The sequence below is a fragment of the Nelumbo nucifera genome, chromosome 1 (assembly GCF_055504915.1).
Source record: "Nelumbo nucifera cultivar China Antique chromosome 1, China Antique-T2T, whole genome shotgun sequence".
Taxonomy (NCBI): Eukaryota; Viridiplantae; Streptophyta; class Magnoliopsida; order Proteales; family Nelumbonaceae; genus Nelumbo; species Nelumbo nucifera.
The window spans coordinates 28,872,550-28,894,281 of record NC_142649.1 but is presented as its reverse complement, the minus strand read 5'-3'; the positions used below and the strand labels follow the sequence as shown (position 1 = coordinate 28,894,281).

General features: G+C 33.8%; 1 protein-coding gene across 1 annotated transcript; it reads right to left on the bottom strand.

The window, feature by feature from the left end:
* Positions 1 to 1,582: 1,582 nt before the first annotated feature.
* On the bottom strand, positions 1,583 to 15,911 carry LOC148803053 (cell division cycle 20.1, cofactor of APC complex-like). The gene is made up of 7 exons (XM_088896579.1): positions 15,651 to 15,911; positions 12,953 to 13,219; positions 12,551 to 12,821; positions 12,434 to 12,449; positions 11,865 to 12,336; positions 11,621 to 11,739; positions 1,583 to 2,701 (listed from the first exon to the last, which is right to left on the bottom strand). Exons 1-6 carry the CDS (start codon positions 15,726 to 15,728, stop codon positions 11,710 to 11,712), a joined length of 1,134 nt encoding a protein of 377 aa, XP_088752705.1. The 5' UTR covers positions 15,729 to 15,911; the 3' UTR covers positions 1,583 to 2,701; positions 11,621 to 11,709.
* Positions 15,912 to 21,732: the final 5,821 nt, after the last annotated feature.

The following is a 21,732-nucleotide window of genomic DNA, read 5'->3' as shown; positions in this document are numbered from 1 at the left end:
CTATGGATGTGGACCACAAGCTAGGGGACTGTGTTGGTGAACCTCTGAAAGATGTAAAGCAGTTCCAAAAGTTAGTGGGAAAGCTGATTTATCTGTCCATAACCCGTCCAGACATTGCCTATTCCGTTGGGGTCCTGAGCCAGTTTATGCACTCTCCTAAGAAGACACACATGGAGGTAGCAAAGAGAATCCTTAGATACTTGAAGAAATATCCAGGAATAAGCCTACTATTCAGTAAACACAATCATCTAAAGGTGGAAGTCTTTACAGATGCTGATTGGGCAAGAGCTATGGATGATAGAAAGTCCACTAGTGGGTATTGCACATTTGTGGGAGGAAATCTGATGACCTGGAAGAGTAAGAAGCAAAGTATGGTAACAAGGTCAAGTGCTGAAGCTGAATATAGAGCTATGGCACATGGGGTGGCTGAAATCCTTTGACTAAAGAACCTTATAGGGGAGCTTGGAGTTGTTGTTCATAGTCCTATGTCCCTTTATTGTAACAACAAGGTTGCAATAAACATTGCCAGCAACCCAGTCCTACATGAGAGGACCAAGCATATTGAGGTGGATACACTTATTAAGGGAGAAACTGGAAAAAAGGGAAATTTGCATCCCCTATGTCAACTCCAAGGAACAAATTGTTGATGTCCTTACAAAGGGGCTTCCGTGCTCGCGACACAATGAGTTATGTGACAAGCTGGGCATGATAGACATATTCAGCCCAACTTGAGGGGGAGTGTTGTAAGGCTTACTTAATAGCTGTTGTTACAGTTACAATTACAATTACTTGTTTTTTTCTTCTTTCTTTTTTCTTATTATTTTGATTCTAGGATATGTTGCCAGGGGCATACTTGTAATTTCATATTCTTTTATGAAGTTAATATAAATAGAAAACTGGTGGCTAACAGTAGACATTTTTTCTCTCTCAACCGTACCTCTCTCTTCCTCTCTCTCTCTTTCTCTCTCTCTTTCTCTCTCTCTCCCAATCCCCATGAATCACCACAACATTTTAAGTCAGTTTTATGTACATAGAGGATTGAGGAATAAAGCATGAATTTCAAATTGCTTTCACATTTTCCTTTCAGGGATCGATCTGTTAGTATGACAAGCATAGCCCCTGATACCACTATGGGGAGTAGCAATTCTATCAACCATGTCAAGGTATATAGAAGAACATGCAGTGATGAACCTTTCTTGGTAGTTAACCAATAATCAGCACATCTATCTTTAGAACTTTGTTCAATTGATTTTATTATTACAAAATTCCTTGAAGCTTTAGTATGCAAATTTAATTCACTTCATTGTCCACTGCAAAATCAGATCAGACATGGTTGTAGACATGACCTTATTTCCGCATAGAGAATCGAGTTGGCATCAAATCTCTTACAAGGCCTTAAGGGGACTCAACTAATCATTCCCATTCCCATAGTGGGTAATCTTGAACAAATCAATTCATTACCTGATGAGTTTCTGTGGTTTGGACTTCCCAATGCATTCTACTTACCACTGATGTTACTCTGAAGATCAAGACCATCATAGAGGTGAAGAAAACATCAAGCACTACAGAAGCTGCAAAGAGATTGAAGCTCATTCTGCCTTATAATTCTTATCATGGGCAGATCAATTAAATCAAATAAATTGTTGTATTTATATATTAACTGAGAATATGTGTAATTTCTTCGAAAAATACCATTCTACTAGAACCAGTTGCAACTTGAAAAGACCTAAGAAAACTCTATGATTTGGTCAAGCCCATCCATCACCTTGACTTTCATGATAAAATGTTATACTCCATTATGATATTCATGAAAAGGTTAGTCCCCTTCCACCACTGTCTGATCTAGGCAAAAGGCAAAACCAGTTTTGAGGATATGCCTGTAGCACATCTCTAGTGTAATATGTTTAGCAGATATTGAGTGCACAACAGCACATCTCTTTTCTTTTTTTTTTAAAATAATTGAAAGATAATTTTAGGAACCAAAGGGTAGGACTGCAACATCCCAAAGAGAGACGTGAGATGCAACCTCTCCTTTAAGAAAGATTACAGTTTGTCAAACAACTAAACCATTACAATGCGGCCCAGTATAAAAGTTCCCGAGTGGCCCCTTGTTCAGCAAAATAATCAGCTATTGCATTTACCAACCTGCCCAGCCATTGAATTCTAAATGCCATATCCTTGTTAGAAAAATGGGACATCTCTTGTGTAATAGCTTTCGCAGATTTGAATAGGGTGTGCCAGTTTTGAGGCAGAAAACAGATTTGAATAGGGTGTGCCAATGGAACTGTGGAGAAGCTCATGCAGGATTGAGGCAATTTTTTTTCTTTGAAGAAAGTTTTTTCAAAAATTCAAGTAGGAACAGGATTTTGAAGATTCTGGAGGGATGGCAAGCAGAGGTATGCTTTAATGAAAATGAGCAGATTGGCTCAATGATTCAATAGAAGGGGCAGTGCACTTTCACATTTCAAGGGTTTGGAGAAAAGAGTTCGAAGGAGGTAATAAGATACTTTTAGCAGAGAGAAAAGAAAACAAAAAAGGGAGATTCTTGAGTGTTATGGAGTTTAGAGAAATGTGTAAATGTAGAACCATCTGTATCCCTGAAGGCTGGAGATCGTCTGGGTGGTTGCACTTCTCGGTTTTGATGCAAATGTTTTCAAATTAGAAGACTGAATTCGGCCACCAAGTGTAATTGAGCTTACCTCTGAAACAATTTGTAAATGTGAGAAAGCTGCAAAACCCTATATAGCAAAACAAGCTCCAAACAACCAAAAGCACTCAACTCCTACAGAACAAAATCTTTCTAGTTGCTACTAATCATATAAACTATTTAAACCAAGTCAACCATTAAACTTAGGAGAAAAAAATATACTAAAATTCATAAACACAAAACCTTAGAAGAAAATAATAATACCAGAACAATACTGCATGAAGAGAGAAAAATAGTACCTAACATGTTTAGCTTAAATTGCAGAGAATAACATTCTTCATCAAGGGTATCTAAATATAGGTGGAAATATATAAAGGATAACACCCAAAAAATAAAAAAAACAAGATCAAGAAAGAAAAACAAACAAACTTAGGAATCAAAAAGATGCAAATAAAAAGAGTTCCAAAGAACATAAAAGAGAGAAGTGAGACATAGAGAGACATATGGGTGAAAATTTGGGGCATATGAGAGGATTGAAAGAAACTAGACAACAAAGAGGAATAAGGAATGAATGAATGAATATAGATGTGAACTAAATTCAAAGCAAGAAGAAAACAGATCTAGGGGTGTCAAGAATAGTCGACCCCCACCCCAAAGAGTCTCTTTTATGTTAAAGAGATAAAAGGTATGTACAGTTACAAGAATGCCCTTACAGGGCTAAAAGATAAAAAGGAACAAATAAAATAATAAGAATTATGATACTGTACAACAAGGACTACTCTAATAATGTACATCAAGATATATCTTCACACTCCTCAAACTGATGCATAGACATCAACATTAGTTTGCCCACAAGAATGAGATGTCGACTTTTAGACATCAACATTGCACTTGAATTGATTTTGCACCATAGTATGAAACAATTTAAATGCACCAAAGACTTCTAATTTGTGTCACAGAAAATAAATCCAAGTATATCTGGTACAATCATCTATAAATAATACGAAATATTTGTACCCCAATCGTGAAGTAATAGAAGCAAACCAAACATCACTATGTATTATCTCAAAAGGTTTAGTGGCATGTTCAAATGTATGAAGAAATGGTAAAACATGACTTTTACTCAAACAACACGTAGTGCAAGAAACATCAAAAGTATCAACAGGGGGAATTTTATTCTTAATCAAACCAGAGTCAAACAAAAATTTTAATTTTTGGGGATATGGATGACCCAATCGTTTATGCCATAAATCCCAAATATTATTTCTATAACTCAACAGAGAATCAGAAGAAGAACTAAGTAAAGCAGAGAATGCCCCCAATTGAGATTTCTCGAACTCCAGCGCAAACAAATGGCCCAGCCTACACCCCTTCCCTTTCACCTTCCTAGTACCAGTTCTGTATCAAGCAACTATCATGAGAAATGGTGAGAACATTTCTTTCATCAACAAGTTGGCCAACCGAAATCAGATTAGTAGTAAAGTTGGGTACTAAGAGGGTTTTGGAGAGAGGAAAGGATCTAGTTGGTGACAGTTGAAGGGACAGATCATTACTACCAATGATGTCTAACTTTTCACCATTACCAGTAATAATATGTTTATGGTGAGTTTTAGTGGAAGGGATTGGGTGATTGAGGTAGGCTCTTGTCATATGGTTGGTGGCACCTGAATCTATAATCCAGGCATATGAAGGGGAAGAACAATATGCAGAGAACTTACCAAACAAGCCAATAGTAGAGAAAGCAGAGGAAATAACAGAAGATACCAGTTGTCGAAACCTTTCTTCATCCATGATACTTGTTGAATCACCTTTCACTGAAGACTCACCCATGGTAGATACAATGTTTGTTGCTAGTCCATCTTTTGCCTGATAGGCCTGGGGCTGAGTCTTTTTCTGAGAGCCCTTAGCTGGTCAGACTAGACAATCTGGAATGATGTGACCATGTTGCTTGCAATAGGTACTGTTGAAATAATTTAGTTATTTGTGTTAGGGTCTGTTTGGCTAGTTAAAACCTTTTTTTATTTTCTATTATTGTACTCACTTACAGCAAGGGCACAAGAGTCTTTTCCCTTCTTATTTCTGCAGCCCTATATAATATAATAAAAGTTGGCACCGGCAGTACTGTTCCATTGCTCCAAACCTTTTCTTCTTCCCTTCTTTCTTCTTCTCTTCTCTCTTCTTCCCTTCTCTTCTCAACTTCCTCATATTTCAATCGGATTTATTGCCAAGATGGTATCAGAGCAAGGTTGTTGAATCTGGGTGACCAACTTTTCTCTTCAAGTTGCTAAATTTGGGCGGAACAAAGGATTGAATCTGGGCTAATCAAATCAGATCTGCAATTGGTACAACCCTAAAGTTTTCTTTCTTCTTTTATTTCTTTCCTTGGTCGTGTACCAAGTGGAGAACAAATGAATCCAAACCACTGAATGTTGGCAGACTTTCGTGAGGGTTATACCTCTTTTATTTGTTGGATCATGTGATCCTGTACTTGTGAAAAGGTGACTGTAGGTCACAGATGACTTGTTTTCTCTGCTCGTTAGTCTGATTTCATGTGTGTTAGGATCTCTCTTATTGATTAATGCTGTGGTGGAACTTACTGGAAAACCAGTAGGCTGGGACTGTTCTTCATGCAGATCTGAAAATCAGTCTCGTCATAGTTCTTCTTTGGAAATTGGTGCTGTTTTTTGTGCCCAGATTAAGTCCAGAACTGAATTGTTGTGTGTGAAGCTTTTGTCAATATAAGGAGGGACCCTAAGTTGAGAGTTTAGATAAAAAAAACTTTGTGTTTACCATGTCGTCTAAGAATTCTACTACTTTAGAGATTTCAAGGAGCCACAATGGAGCGAGTGGGGGAATAGATATGAATTTCCTCATGGTTGTTATTCCCTTTGATGGTTTGAACTACCTTGAGTGGTCTACGGGAATAAAACTCTACATCACTGCTAGGGGGAAAATAGGATACATCAATGGGAGAGTGAAGGAACCAAAGAACAGAAGTGTTGAATATCATAGGTGGAACCAAGAGAATAGTATTGTGATGTCATGGCTCTTGGTTTCCATGCTGCCACAGGTAAGGAAGACTTTTATGTGGGCTGAAACTGCTTGTGAGATATGGGAACAAGCAAAGTCCACCTATTCAGAGTAGAGACACCATGCCAAGATATACCAACTGCAAACTGAATCCTCTACTTGCAAACAGGGGGAGAGGAGTCTCTCGATGTACTATTTTGATTTGACATCGATATGGAAAGAACTTCATCACTACCAGAATGTGAATTGGAAGTGTGATGAAGATGCAAAGGCATATAAGTCACTTGTATCTCAGCAACGGGTCTTTGCCTTCCTCCTAGGGCTGAATCCTTCATATGAGTCCATCAGGGTGTAGATCTTGGGTAGTAAAGACTTGCCATCAGTTCTAGAGGTGTATGCCTTAGTGCAGTCAGAAGAGAGTAAAAGAAGTGTGATGAATTGTGTAGAGGGGGAGTCAATTGCCCTAACTGTCCGGGGAAATTCAGATACAAATGTTGGAGGTGCTTTTAAGAAAGGTGACTCTTAGAAGAGAATAGATGATAAGAGTAAACATTGGTGCACTCACTGCTAGAAGACAAGACACACCAGAGATACATGTTGGGATCTCCATGGAAAACCTAAATAGGCACAGGATTTGGGTAAGAAGTCAACACCTGATCAGGGCAAGAAACCAAGTCAGCAGAATCGGAAAAAAGTATAACTCAGCTAATATGGCATCTCTAGAGACTAGTCCATTGGTAACTCAAGAGAGGCATCCCAGTTCTAACCCTAAGGAAGAAATTATCAACTCCTTTCGTGACCATTTGGAATTGTATGGTAGGACTCTCCACCTGATGGATTCTGGTCCTACTCCCTCTACCTCTTACATGTCTACATTAGATAACGCTGCTACTGCCTTCTATGTGTCATCTCATACCATTGATTCTCCTTGGGTTATTGACTTCGGAGCCTCAAACCACATGACCGATAAGTCAAATTTATTTCAGACATATAACTTTCTCTTTGGGAGAGATAAGGTGAGACTAGCTAATGGTTCTTTCTCTACCATAGCTGGCCAAGGTACCCTACCTCTCCCACTCGGCCTTACCCTTTCTAATGTACTACAAGTTTCGAAGTTACCTATAAATTTGTTGTCCATTAGTAGTATAACTCACTCCTTGAACTGTTCAGTCACTTTCTTTCCGTCTTCATATGTGTTTCAGGATTTGGCCTTGGGGAAGACGATTGGTAGAGGAAGCATGGTGGATGGTCTCTACGTGTTGGAGAATAAAGCTAGTCTTGTGGCTACAGAGTCCATGAGTTTGTCCAGTGAGAGTCAAGCCTATTTATGGCACATTCGTCTTGGTCATCTCTCTTTTGAGTCATTAAAAGTTATGTTCCCAAAGTTGTTTGAGTCCTTGTCAGTGAGTCAGTTACAGTGTCAGACATGTCAATTGAATAAACATTGTAGAAGTTCTTTTCCTTTGAGAAATAAAATATCTAAATTTCGATTTCATATTGTTTATTCTGATGTTTGGGGCCCTGTTACTCTACCTACTGAGGCTGGATATAAGTATTTCATTACCTTGATTGATGATTACTCTAGATACACTTAGGTTTACCCTATGCGATCGAGAGATGAAGTGCTAAAAATTGTGAAAGACTTTCAATGCATGGTGTTCACTCAGTTCTAAACTGAAATCCATATCTTCCGGTCGAGCAATGCCAAGGAATACTTCCATAGTGATCTCACGGAGTTTTTTGCTTCGAGTGGATCACTTCAACGAAGCTCTTGTGCTAAGACACCCCAAGAAAATAGTATTGCTGAACGAAAGAACCGTCACCTTCTCAAAGTAGCTCATGGCTTATTAATTCATATGAATGTGCCAAAACATTTTTGGATTGATGTAGTTTTGAGTGCTACATACATCATCAACTGTATGCCATCTCAGTTACTAGAGTGTAAGGACCCACATCAGCTTCTATTTCCGATAGCTCCGTTGTCCACCATTCTGATGCATTTTTTGGGTGTCGTTGCTTTGTTCATAACTTGTCCCCTACTCGAGGTAAGCTTGATCCTCGGGTTATTCCTTGTGTTTTCCTTGGTTACCCTTTATCTCAAAAGGGGTATCATTGCTATGATCCTACCTCTCGCAAGTACTAAGTCTCCATTGATGTATCCTTCTTTGAGAATCAACCTTTCTTCTTGGTTTCTCCTCAAGGGGAGAGTAGGGTTTAGGAGAAACAGGCGGCTCAAACTCAACTACCTCCTTTACCCGATCCTCCTCCATTCCGTGTCTTTCATCATTGCTATAAAAGCCAATAGAGTTCAAGAGTCGTGGAACCTGACACTATGCAACCAACACCATCGGATTCGCCAAAGGTAGATCCTTCTCATCAACCAGGTACACTTGCTCCTATTGATATGCCTTTTCCTCTCAATGTTGGTTCCCCTGTCATCAATGATCTTGATGTTCCTATTGCTAAGAGAAAGGGTGTTAGATCATATACCACTAATCATCCTATCTCTAATTTTGTGTCCTATGATCACATTTCGCCTTCATTCCATGCATTCCTCTCTTCTGTGGACAGTGTCCCCATTCCTAAGAATGTGGCAGAAGCTTTATCTAAACTTGAATGGACAAATGCAATGCAAGAAGAAATTGATGCATTACAAAAAATGGCACTTGGGAGTTGGTGGATCTTCCTGATGGGAAGGAACTAATGGGTTGCAAGTGGGTGTTCACAGTGAAACACAAGGCTGATGGAACTGTTGAACGGTACAAGGCTAGACTGGTAGCAAGAGGTTTTACACAAGGATATGGAGTGGACTATGCAAAGACTTTTGCTTTAGTAGCCAAGATGAACTCTATTAGGATTCTTCTTTCATTGGTAGCAAATCTTGACTGGGAACTTCACCAATTGGACATCAAAAATGCTTTCTTGAATGGTAACTTGGACGAGAAAGTGTACATGACCCAACCTCCAGGTTTTTGTGCCAAAGGCAGTGAACAAAAAGTGTGCAGGTTAAAAAAATCTTTATATGGGTTAAAACAATCACCTCAGGCTTGGTTTAGTAAGCTCCACTTAGCAGTTCAGCAAATGGGGTTCAAACAATGCCAATCAGATCACACACTATTTGTGAAAAAAGGTGAAGGGAAAATTGCAGCTCTAGTTGTGTATGTGGACATAGTGATCATAGGAAATTGGGAGGCTGAAACATGGAGACTAAAAAAATTCTTAGCCACTCAATTTGAGGTGAAAGATCTAGGCCCCTTACGTTATTTCCATGGAATTGAAGTTGCTCGCTCTCACAAGGGCATCTTTATTTCCCAATGGAAATATGTACTAGATCTACTAGAAGATACAGGCAAGTTGGTGGTAAAACTAATTGACTCACCAATTGAATCTAATCATCAGTTGGGATATCGTCAGGGAGAGTTTTTGAAAGATGTGAAGAAGTTCCAGAGACTCGTAGGGAGACTCTTGTATTTGTCTATGACCAGGCCTGATATTGCTTATGCAGTGGGTGTCCTTAGTCAGTTCATGCACAATCCTAGGACATCTCACTTTGAAGTTGTAGAGGGGATCCTTAGATACCTCAAGAAGTTTCCCGGAGCTGGTTTGTTGTTCCAGAAACATGGGCACTTAAACGTGGAAGTATATACTGATGCTGATTGGGTAGGAGCAGTTGATGACCGAAAGTCTACTAGTGAGTATTGTGCCTCTGTAGGAGGAAACCTGGTCACATGGAGAAGTAAAAAACAAAGTGTGGTGGCCAGATCTAGTGCTGAAGCAGAATATAGAGCGATGTCTCATGGGGTTGCTGAAATCATGTGGATAAGAAATTTGTTAGGTGAACTGGGTTTTGCAGTGAGCAACCCTATGTCACTCTACTGTGACAAAAAAACTGCCATTAATATTGCTGCTAATCTAGTCCTGCATGATAGGACGAAACACATTGAAATGGACAAGCATTTTATTAGAGAGAAACTTATAAATGGAGTAGTGTGTTCTCCATATGTCAGCTCAGAAGAACAACTTGCAGATATCTTCACCAAAGGTCTTCATCATGTGCGGCACAATGATTTGTGTGACAAGTTAGGCATGATTGACATATATGCTCCAACTTGAGGGGGAGTGTTGAAATAATTTAGTTATTTGTGTTAGGGTCTGTTTGGCTAGTTAAAGCCTTTTTTTATTTTCTGCTATTGTATTCGCTTACAATAGGGGCACAAGAGTCTTTTCCCTTCTTATTTCTGCCGCCCTATATAATAATAATAGAAGTTGGCACCGCCAGTACTATTCCATTGCTCCAAACCTTTTCTTCTTCCTTTCTTTCTTCTTCTCTTCTCTCTTCTTCCCTTCTCTTCTCTACTACCTCATATTTCAATATTGCCAAGAGGTACACACATTCTTCTTCTTATAGTGAGATGCAATATGTCCAAAACCCTTACACTCATAGCACTGGATTTTGGAGAAGTCCTTGGAGGTTGGCTTCTTACCCCCATGAGCAACAAAGGTCGTTTTAGCCCCAATTTCAGCCATCTTCCCATCAAACCCGGCTGTAGTGAGATGTCTAGTCTCTTCCCTCAAAAGTTCCCCTAAAACAGAATCCATATCTGGAAGTGTTCCCCTACTCAAAATGTTGAACCTGATTATCTCATATTTAGGTCTGTCTCATTAAGAATTGAGTCACCTTTCTCTTCTCAAAGTGATTCTAAAGATATTTCACACACTCCACTGGATCCGAGGGTTCAATGTGAACAATCTTATATTCAACCCATAAATCAATAAAACTAGAATAATACTCCTATATCCTCCTATCTCCTTGGTTATAAGAGAATATTTCTGATTCTATCTGATATTGTTTAGATACGTTGGACTATTGATAAACTTTTTCTAAATACTTGTACATCTCATATGTTGTTTTCATTCTCCACATGGGTACAGAGATATATGATAGTCAATAGAACTCAAAATCCAAGAAACAAGTTTACCATTGTCCAACTTCCATTGTCGTAAAGCTTTGGCCTCGATCTCAGCTGGTTTGATGAGGGCCTCGATCTCAGCTGGTTTGATGACCATTCCATTTTGATATCCTTCTAAACCCTTTCCCTCAACATAAAAGTCAAAGTGAAACTTCCACATCCCATAGTTCTGTCCATTCATCTTTACAGGAATGATATTACCTCTGCTTGAAGCCATTACAGCAAGAAAATAACACAAAATAGGGTTCGGTTAAAGTTTAATGAAACTAAATTGAAGTAAAACTTGATCCAAAGATGAGTGAAATAGGCTGTAATCAATCCAAGAGAGTAAAATAATTGAGATAGAAACCTCTTACTTTCACCGGAGATTGTTCAAGATCCAAAACAAAGAAAAGCTAAAAACACAGTCTAGAAAAGGAAAGTCTGGGCGCAGCTGCCAAGAAGAAGAGTCCAAATCTCTCTTAAAACTTCACAGATCTCCGTAAAAATTTTAGAATATGTTGAGAAGGGCTAGGTGACAACTCCTTTCAATTCTTGCTGCAGAGGTCAAACGAGAGAAATCCAATAAAATATCTCTCTCTGGATGCGAAGAAAACAGAAGAGGAGTTCTTGAAGAGATCAAAACAGTCCAGGGCCACTCAACAGAGATGTAGGTTCTCAATAGATCACAAAAACAAGATGGATCAGAGAGAAGGAAGATCAAAGAGCAACCTGCTCTGATACCATGTGAACTGAATTCAAAGCAAGAAGAAAACAGATCTAGGGGTGTCAAGAATAGTCGACCCCCACCCCAAAGAGTCTCATTTATGTTAAAGAGATAAAAGGTATGTATAGTTACAAGAATGCCCTTACAAGGCTGAAAGATAAAAAGAACAAATAAAACAATAAGAATTACGACACTATACAACAAGGACTACTCTAATAATGTACATCAAGATATATCTTCACAATAGAAAGAAAGATGACACATCACCTGATGCGATTTACAGTAGGAAATGGATATAGATCTGAATCTTTTTTTTGGTGTACACTTATCAAGACTTCCAAAATCTCAAAGCTTCATTAGCTCCTGCAGATGCACCATGCACCCATCTGGACTCCGATATTAGGTTAGATAAAAGGAAGTCAAAGTACAATCACAATCAATAAAATGTAGGAAAGCTCATATAAAGTTCCAAAGATAAATCTTGGGAACTCTAATATAATTTCATCCATACCTGAGCCATGAACAAGACTCTTGCTGTGGGGCCGTTAAGCTTTGTAATCTTTAACATTTCCGGGTACTTCCAAAGGGTTAGTTGGTTTTTTGGGAATCCATGAGAACTAAGTATCTCCCATTCACTCTTGTTCCAGAGTAAAGAACACACCTCTGAGCCTGTGTCTATTGACTTCAAGCAAGCCCCTATGCAAATGTTCCAGAATTTTATGCACTCATCTCCTCTTCCTCCTCCAGAAGCAAGCAAATTACCCTGGAAAGGACACCAGGCAAGAGCTTTCACTGCAGATGTGTGGTCTTTCAATCTGTGCAGCCACTTGCTTTGAGAATTTGAAGAGGCCAACAATTGATCCCATATGAAGAGAAGGTTATCAACTCCTCCACTTGCTAGTTTCTGACCTGAGTCTGACCATTTTAGCTGGCATATCCCCCTGCTATGTCCTCTATAGGTCTGTACAATGTGCAACCTTATTCTGACATCATTATTTACGATTAGACCATCCACTGCCCCAGTAGTAAGAATGTTAATATTGTTCCAATCCAATGAACCAACCCTAGATTGGTGCCTACCTTGAAGAGTTGTCATCTGTAAGAAACAAATCAAAACATAGAGAAGAGAAATCAGTACAACTGAAGGAAAAAAAAAAAGAATACAAAAGAGAGCTGCAAATTTAAAAGAAACCTAACCTTTCGATTGGCTATAGAATCCCCAAATCTGGACATCTGAATTGTTCAACCCAATGGCAATGTGCCGTCCATCAGGAGACCAACTAACACTTGTGATGGGACCATTCTCATTGTTAGTTGTCAACAGTTCATTTACAGATTTATTTGAAGCGTCCCACAAATATACTGTGTTCTCAAGGGAAACTGACAGAACATTCCTGCTACTCCAATCCAGTAAGTTAACTGAGTAATCATCTAAAAGTTCATAAACATCTAATACCATCTCTGGAGTCTGCATATACAACAAATGGGAATAGTTAACAGCGAGAAACCGATCAATACATGGAATGTAAAAGTGAAATAATTGAAAATAGGTATTAGAAAATAAGATCAGTTAAAAATAATTAAGAAAGAATAACTTACTTCAGGTATATGCCTTCGAGTTTTTGTGAGTTTTAACTGAAGATGAGAAAATGATAGCTTATGGGGAATCAGATCATCAGGAGTGGGTGGCCTTTCCTTGAAGGCAAGAATCCGACTCCTATTAACACCAAGAATCTTAGCCAGGTCATTCCCGTAAGCCTCTGACCTAGCATCCAGATTATCTTTTCCCTCTTTCATTCTTTTCGTCAGCATATGTTGAGCAAAATCAAAATCCATTGCTGATCGATTTGGGATGAACCTATCCAACTGTCATCACAAAGAAAAGAAAAAATAGGCAATCAGTTTAACAGGCTGCTAATTAGTTCATCTAGTTGAAGATACTGGTTTATGTATGCATTATTGGAAAAGCACATTGATTACATATTTATTATTGGAAATGAATATACTGAAATTGAATAAATTTGCAATTTACTATAAAAGGCATCCGATAACTTAATGCACATCCTAGACAAGATCTACTCAAGGCCAATAGTCTAAATGGTTCCATTCAAGGAAATAGCAAACATGTAAACAAAACCTCCATATTGTAAAAGTTAAAACAAGTTCTCTTTGTATGGTCGAAATCTAGAAACCATAAGGATTAACCTCTAGATCCAAAAGGATAGGTCCAAAGTTTTCTGTAAAACCTAAAGCCATACCATCTCTACTGGAATTGTATCAATGAGTGAGAGGCATAGTTGCAGTAAGAATTGACTTTAGGACCCATAATTTGACAACAGATATGGCACTGAGCAGAGAGGAATGGGGGAACAAGATTCATATAGCCAACCCCAGTTTGTTGGGACAAGGCTTCGTTGAGCTGTGTTGTGTTGACTGAGACTTGTGCTATTGCATTAATCATCAATTATGTGACAGAACAAAAGTAAATACATTTGGGACCAATCAAATGTTGGCACATAATCCAAAACTTGATGCTAAAAAGAGTGGTTTTAGGAGGGATATTTTGGTAACTGACCCTTCAGCTCAACAATTTTGATCTGCCATATGGTGAATATCTTGGCCATGTTGGAAAAAAAGTGCTCTCATGCAGCCATCTATTAACAAAATATGAGGTGGCCTGCAATTTGTGGTAGCATTTTCTGGATCTCCTCTATGGTAGCAGTTTCTTATGGGCCCCCTAGTGCAGTTAGTGATTTCCTTAATCAATGGTCGGGTGGTAGATTGGGTTAAGGGGCTGTCCTGTTTGAGAAGGCAGTTTGTCATGTTGTGATGTGGTGCATTTGGGAGGAACATAATAAGAAAATTTTTGAAGGTCAAAGTACAAATCTGGAAAGCTAGAAAGGGTGAAGCACTCTCTTAGCTTCCTCTTGTATGCTAGCCAACAAGCTCTTTAGGCATTTCTCTCAGAGAGCTGGAAAGAAATCTATTACAAGTGCTGCAATCTCCCAACTTCACCCCAGTCTATGCAAACAGATTACAATTGCTTCAACCTAGGCCTCCGACTGAATTCATTTTCCAGTCTGATGGCAGCTGTAGATGTTGGGGTAATCATATAGGTGAGGCTGGTATAGGAGGTAAAATTTTAAGAGCTAATGGTGATCTACTCTGGGCCATTAGTGGGCCACTTGGTGCGACAGATGCCGTGGAAGTTGAAATTAGAGCTCCGTTAGAAGGTCTGAAGACTACTGCTACGCTCCTCAGTGGTGGTGGAAGGTGACTCCAGAAATGTAATCAGATGGATGAACTTATACCATGGCCCTTGGAGATTCAACAGTGTTCTAAATGAGATCAAAAAAATTAGTTCTTTACACTGCATGCTTTAGGTGGGTTCCTAGAGAGCTCAAGTTGGGGTGGATAAGGATTTTTTGTACAGTAATAGCATTATGCCTTTGTAAATCTGGGATGGGTTTTTTGGATTTTGGTTTTAGTGGTATGTAATTGGACATCCTCTCATGTACATCCTTCCCCACCCCCACTTTTTTGCAATGAAAGTAACCTTTTCTTCAACAAAGAAAAGATACTCTGCTTTTCCTTTGAGAAGGCAAATCCTGAATATGAACTTGGTTTAACCCTGTACCTGTCAAATGTAACCACGGTGGGTATTTTGGTCTGTTTAATTTGAAGTCAAGTTGAATAGAGGAACTATTGGTATTTTGGTCTGCTATTACATGCTGACAGTAACCAAGCAACTATCAGAGGAATAAGTGAGAGGTTGTTTTTGTCTTGTCATGTCAGCCTACGGGAAGGTTAGTATTCTTTTAGAAAAGATAGTGAAGTTTTAGTATTTGTTAGAAATCAGTGGAGGTTATCAAGTAGTTAGAGAATGTATATAGAGAGTTAGCGGGCTAGCTGTCTTTGTTTCTTGGGTTCTATAATTTTATACTTTTTTTGGTTTCCTTGACTCTGAATTTTATTCATGGAAATATAATGGAGAAACGATTGCACAGGAGGCTTACTATTGAGTTAGAACTGTATTATTGAGTTCGGTTATGAAAGAAGGAGGATTCCATTTAAAGAGACCAAAACCCTCGAGATCCGACCACTCGAAGTGGTTTTCCCGCTTCTTTTTCTCTAAATTTCCTATTTTCTGTTAGTTTAAGAAAGCACTTACGAATAAACAAATCCAATCACAAACCCTACCGTACATGGCAGCACGCAAATTCGATAGAAAATAAACCCTACTTTACAAAAATTGAAAACTGAGGATCGTAATCCAGAAAAAGAAAATGGGTAGTACAGGATTTACACGATATACGTACATAGTCATTCCACCTTCTCCTCTGAAGCATCTGTTCCTGCACGCTAAAACCAACATCCATGGTGTTAGAAAAGAAAATGAAAACGAAAACAGAAAACCCTGCAAAACAATGTTAGAGAGACAAAGAACAACTACTGCAAAATGGAGAGAGAATCAGATAACAGAATATAGAGAAAAAGCAGAGAGATGAACAGATGGTTTCTAGGTTTGAGAGGTGGTAGAATTATGAGCTAAACGTCGTTCGCGCGTTGGGCCGTTGGATGTATTATTACGCTTTTACCCTCGTGGCGAGTGTTTTCCCGCTGGGGCTGTCAACGACTCAATGATACCGATTATTCGAGCGAGTCCGGGTTCCAAATCCCATCAGATATGGATTCTCCAAATCCGATCTGGTCAAGATTCGAATCCAACAATATCTAAATTTGTATTCTAGAAACTTTTTCCTTTTGTTTTGAATTTTTATTTTTTTAATTTTCTCAATAATCCAAATAATTATTTCTCCTAAAATTTCTCCTAATCTATCTCCCCTATTATCACCCACATTCTCCAAAATTATCTCTAATTCCTATTTATCTCTAATTTAGTAGAGAATTTCTCTCTTAAATTATCTCTAATTCCTATTTGTCCTATCCCCTACTTTTTATCTATATCCATCTAAAGAAGGTTTGGATTAAAAATTTAAGAATTATTTAAATATTCTAACAAAATTATATAATAGCCTTGAAATATTTATTAAAATGCAAAAAATAATTTTTTATTTTTACAAAATATAAGTTAAATTATGTACTAACAATTTAAATTATGTTTTTTTGGATTATCAGTTTAAATGTTTTTCAAATATTTAATAATGTGTAATAGATTTAAGTAAATAAAATTTAAATAATAAAAAAATTTAAACAATTTATAAATTATTTAAATATTTAAATAATTAAATATTTATCATAACTAGATTTTAAAGAGTTAAAATAGTGAAATTATGTAATAAATTTAAATAATTTCTTCAAAGCAAAAAAATAATTATAACATAATATTGAAATTTATAATAATTTAATATATTACAAAATTAATAATTAAATTATGTAATAATAGTATTAATTATCATTTTATGGATAATTAAATTCAATAAATAATTAACATTATAAAATTTATATATTTTACATATTACTTAAGTATTTAAATAACTAAGTATTTTAAATAACAAAATATTTAACTTTAAATAGTTAAAGTAAAGAAATTATGTAATAAAATTAAAATAATTTTGAAAAGTATAAAAATAATTAAAACATAATATTGAATTTAATAATAAATTAACAATTTTACATAATATTGTAAATAACTAATTTAACTTATATCAAGTAATAATTCGAGAAAATAACTTTCACAAAAATTAATATTTATCAATAATAATTTTAAACTCTTAATCTGTATTTATTATATAATTATATATACTGAAATTAATATTTATTATATTTTAGTAAATATTTATTGTTTTTTGTGATAAATGTATTTTCAATAATTATGTATAAATTTATTTTTGTTTGGTAATTTAATAGAAAACTTTCAATGATTATTGGAGATTAAACTGCTATTATTGCAATTTTTAGATTTAATTTATTATATTTTTGTTGTAACTTATTGATTAATATTTATTAGAGATTATACTATTTATTAACTAAGTTAATATATTTTTAGTACTATTGTATTTTTGTAATTATTGTATTTTTTTCATTATCAATATATTTTCAATAATTGTGTATTTTTACTATAAATTTTCAATAATTATTAGAGATTAAACTATTGTTATTTATCAGAGATGAGAATAAGATTCAAAGTATCGAAACACAAGGAATACCGGAAAGACAATTTTAAGAGACGTATCAAGATACGTTTTGGATACATATGGATATGGATGAAAAATCAAGTTCTGCATGAATATAGTAGAAATTCAAATAATTCCTAAAAAATATATTACTAACAATATTTACAAATTTTATATGATTGTAAATAAGTCATTTAAATGTAAAAAAAAAACATAATTTAATAGTTTATATAAAGTGTGACATATCGGGACACAATTAATAATCGTTGAAAAATGATGGAATAACTAAAATGTAAAAAAAAAAAAACTAAAATGTGAATGTTAACTTTCAAAAAACCAATATAATTAATTTTAATATTTATCAGTATATAAATTTTAATAATTAATTCTATCATTTATTAATAAACACTTGTCACACATTAAGAAAAGTGAAAATTTACTTAAAATTAAAAATACATATGATTATAGCAAACAAATATGTGTGGCTCATTGGCGAACTTGTGATTATTAAATTTAAGTGACCAAGGTTTAAATCTTGCTATAGCTAAAATTTAAAGCTTTTGCATTAACAAAACAAAATTAATGACAGAGGATCATTAATTAAAGGAATTAATAAGAGAACTAGCGGGGACCCATGCCATGCACAGGATTTATTAAGTGTCTATTTGAAACCTTGCTCCATTGGCAACCACTTTATTAGCTATAATTGGTCAAATTTGTTTTATGTACAAAAAAGTGTTAAAGGTATTTTTGGAATAAAAAATATGGGCCTAATGGCAAAGCAAACACTCCTTAATGAAATGTTGATTAAGTAATAAGTTGTAAAATATATGGGATGTTTTAGTAAAATAAAAACTATAAGGTAAGTTTAAGTAAATATGTAAAACTATAAGGTGTGTTCTATTAAATGACCCAAATAGAAACACATAAGAGTATACAATTATTTTATATTTCCAACTTTTAAATAATTAATAATTATTCATATTATATATACTACTTTTAATAATTTGTTTTATAATACAAAGATAACAACAATTAGATTTAGTTAGGTTTATTCATCAAACTGATGTAACCAACCAACCCGATCAACTTGACTCGAATTGTTTGATTTTCTAGTAGTTTAGGTCAGCTTTGGTTAAAAAATTTTCCAATTCAACCAAGTTGGATCAGTTTCATTTTGATCATTTTGTAAACCAACCAAAATTGAATGACCTAACATGGAAAAGTTAAATATATATATTAATTTTAAATATGAAAAAATTGGAAATTTTCCATATTTTCAAGTCTAAAATATTTTATATCATAAATCTAATTTTTAAATTTATTTTTTAATAATATTACTATAACTTTTAAAGTTAAATTTAATTTTTAAGTTCAATATTTTGAACCAATTGACCAAACAAAATAATCAACCCAAACCGATACAACTTGAGTGGGTCAGTTTTCACAAAATGTCAGTCGGTTTTCACAAAATAATCAACCCAAACCCAAACAAAATAACCAACTCCCCAACCTAACCAGGTCAGTTTGGTTGAACAAATAGCCTATGACCGAATCGAAAAAACTCATGAACCCTCATAATTTAAACTAAATTAATAATTTTATCTCTGATAAATAACAATAGTTTAATTTCCAATAACTATTGAAAATTTATAGCGAAAATACAAAATTATTGAAAATATATTGATAATGAAAAATACAATAATTACAGAAATAAAATAAGTACTAAAAATATATTAAATAAGTCAATAAATAGTATAATCTCAAATAAATATTAATCAATACGTTATAAAAAAAATACAATAAATACAATAAGTTCAATAAATTAAATTTAAAAATTCAATAATAGTAGTTTAATCTTTGATTACTATTGAAAATTTTTTGTTAAATAACAAAACAAAATAAATTTATACATAATCAATGAAAATACATTTATCACAAAAAACAATAAATAATTACTGAAATACAATAAATATTAATTTTAGTACATATAACTATATAATATATATATATATAGATATAGATATATTAAGAGTTTAAAATTATTATTAATAAATATTATTTTTTTTAATTTATTTTCTCGAATTATTACATGATATAAGTGAAATTAGTTATTTACAATATTACATAAAATATTAAATTATTATTAATTTCATTATTATGTTATAATTATTTTTCTACTTTTCAGAATTTTTATAAATTTATTACATAATTTTAACTATTTAAGATCTATTTATGTTAAATATTTTGTTATTTAAAATATTTAGTTCTTTAAATACTTAAATAATCTGTAAAATATTAATTATTTATCGAATTTAATTATCCATGAAATCATAATTTATAATATTATTACATATTTTTTAATATATTAAATTATTCTATTCCAATATTATGTTATAATTATTTTTCTACTTTTAAGAAGTTTTTTAAATTTATTACATAATTTCGTTATTTTAACTATTTTAAATGTAGTTATGATAAATATTTTTTTATTGAAATATTTAAATAGTCTATAAAATTTTTAGATTTTTTTGTTATTTGAATTTTATTTATTTAAAGCTATTACTTATTATTAAATATTTTAAAAACATTGAAGTTGGTAAGCCGGAAAAACATAATTTATATTGTTAGTACATAATTTTGTGAAATATTTTGTAAAGATATAAAATTATTTTTTGTGCTTTTAATAAATATTTATAAGTTTGTATATAGTTTTGTTAGATATTTAAATATTCTTAAAATTTTTAATCCAAACTTTCTTTAATTAGATATAGATAAAAAGTAGGGGAGAGGATAAATAGGAAATAGAGATAATTTAGGAGAGAAATAGGAATTAGAGATAATTTAGAAGATCAATAGGAATTGGATGTAATTTGGGAGAGAAACTCTCTACTAAATTATAGATAATTTTGGAGATAAATAAGAATTAGAGATAATTTAGAGGATAAATAGGAATTAGAGAAGAGATTATTTAGGATAAATCTTAGGGAAGAGATTATTTAGATTATTGGGAAAGTGCATTTCATTGGTTGTTTAAAAAATGACATGAAACTAAAAAATTAAAAAAATTTAAAAAGGAGAAAATTTCTAGACTGCCTTGTTTTAATATATATATATATTTGAATTAGGTTCTAAAATTCAAATTTAAATTTTCTTTGGGGTAATTGACAAATTAGTGAAAGAGAAATTAGACTTAAATACAGGACTACCTACATTAATGAGAGATTTGGTATTAAATATTGATTAGCGAAAGATTTAAACTCAAGTATCAGTTTGGGTCGATTTTTTGGTTTGGTCAGTCAGTTCAAAAGATTTAAACTTAAAAATTAAATATAATTTTAAAAGTTATAATGCAATTATTAAAAAATAAATTTAAAAACTAGATTTACGATATAAAACATTTCAGACTAAGAAATATGGGAGATTTCCCACTTTTCCATATTAAAAATTATATTTAAAATATAAAATATTAATATATATCCATTGTTAGGTTGTTCGATTTTGGTTGATTTACAAATGGCCAAAGTGAAAGTGATCCAACTTGTTCGAATTGGGAAATTTTTGAACCAAAGCCAACATAAAATACTAGAAAACCGACCAAATTAGGTTGGTCGGTTTCATTAGCTTGATAAATAAACCTAACTGGAATTAATTATTGTTATTTTGTATTATTAACAATTTATTAAAAGTAGTATATAAAATATGAATAGTTATTAATATTTAAAAAGATGAAAATATAAAACAATTGTACACTCTTATGTGTTTCTATTAGGGTCATTTAGTAGAACACAACTTGTAGTTTTACATATTTATTTAAACCTACCTTATAGTTTTCATTTTACTAAAACATCCCATATATTTTACAACTTATTTACTTAATCAACCTTTCATTAAGGAGTGTTTGTTTTTAGGCCCATATTTTTATTCCAAAAATACCCTTAATACTTATTTTGTATAGAAAACAAAATTGACCAAATATAGCCAATAAAGTGGTTGCTTATGTCTTATTAAGGGAAAAAATGACATTTTATTTTTATTTTCTTTTGATTAAATTTATTTAAATGAAAATTAAGGTCAACATTGTCATTTTCCACTATCATCTAATGGAAGGTTGAAAAAATCCATTGCAAATTATAAGTGGTGTTTCAGTAAAATGCTAATTATAGGGTAGATTTTAATAAATCCATGAAAATATAAGGGTATTTTAGTAAATGACCCTTTTTATGATTTAGCTTTTGCTTA

Coding starts and splice junctions, on each gene's coding strand:
- LOC148803053 (XM_088896579.1), bottom strand. CDS start 15,728: ATGTTGGTTTTAGCGTGCAGGAACAGATGCTTCAGAGGAGAAGGTGGA. Junction 13,220..15,650: donor ACGTATATCGTGTAAATCCT/GTACTACCCATT, acceptor TTGTGATGACAG/TTGGATAGGTTCATCCCAAA. Junction 11,740..11,864: donor GAGTCTTGTTCATGGCTCAG/GTATGGATGAAA, acceptor ATCGGAGTCCAG/ATGGGTGCATGGTGCATCTG.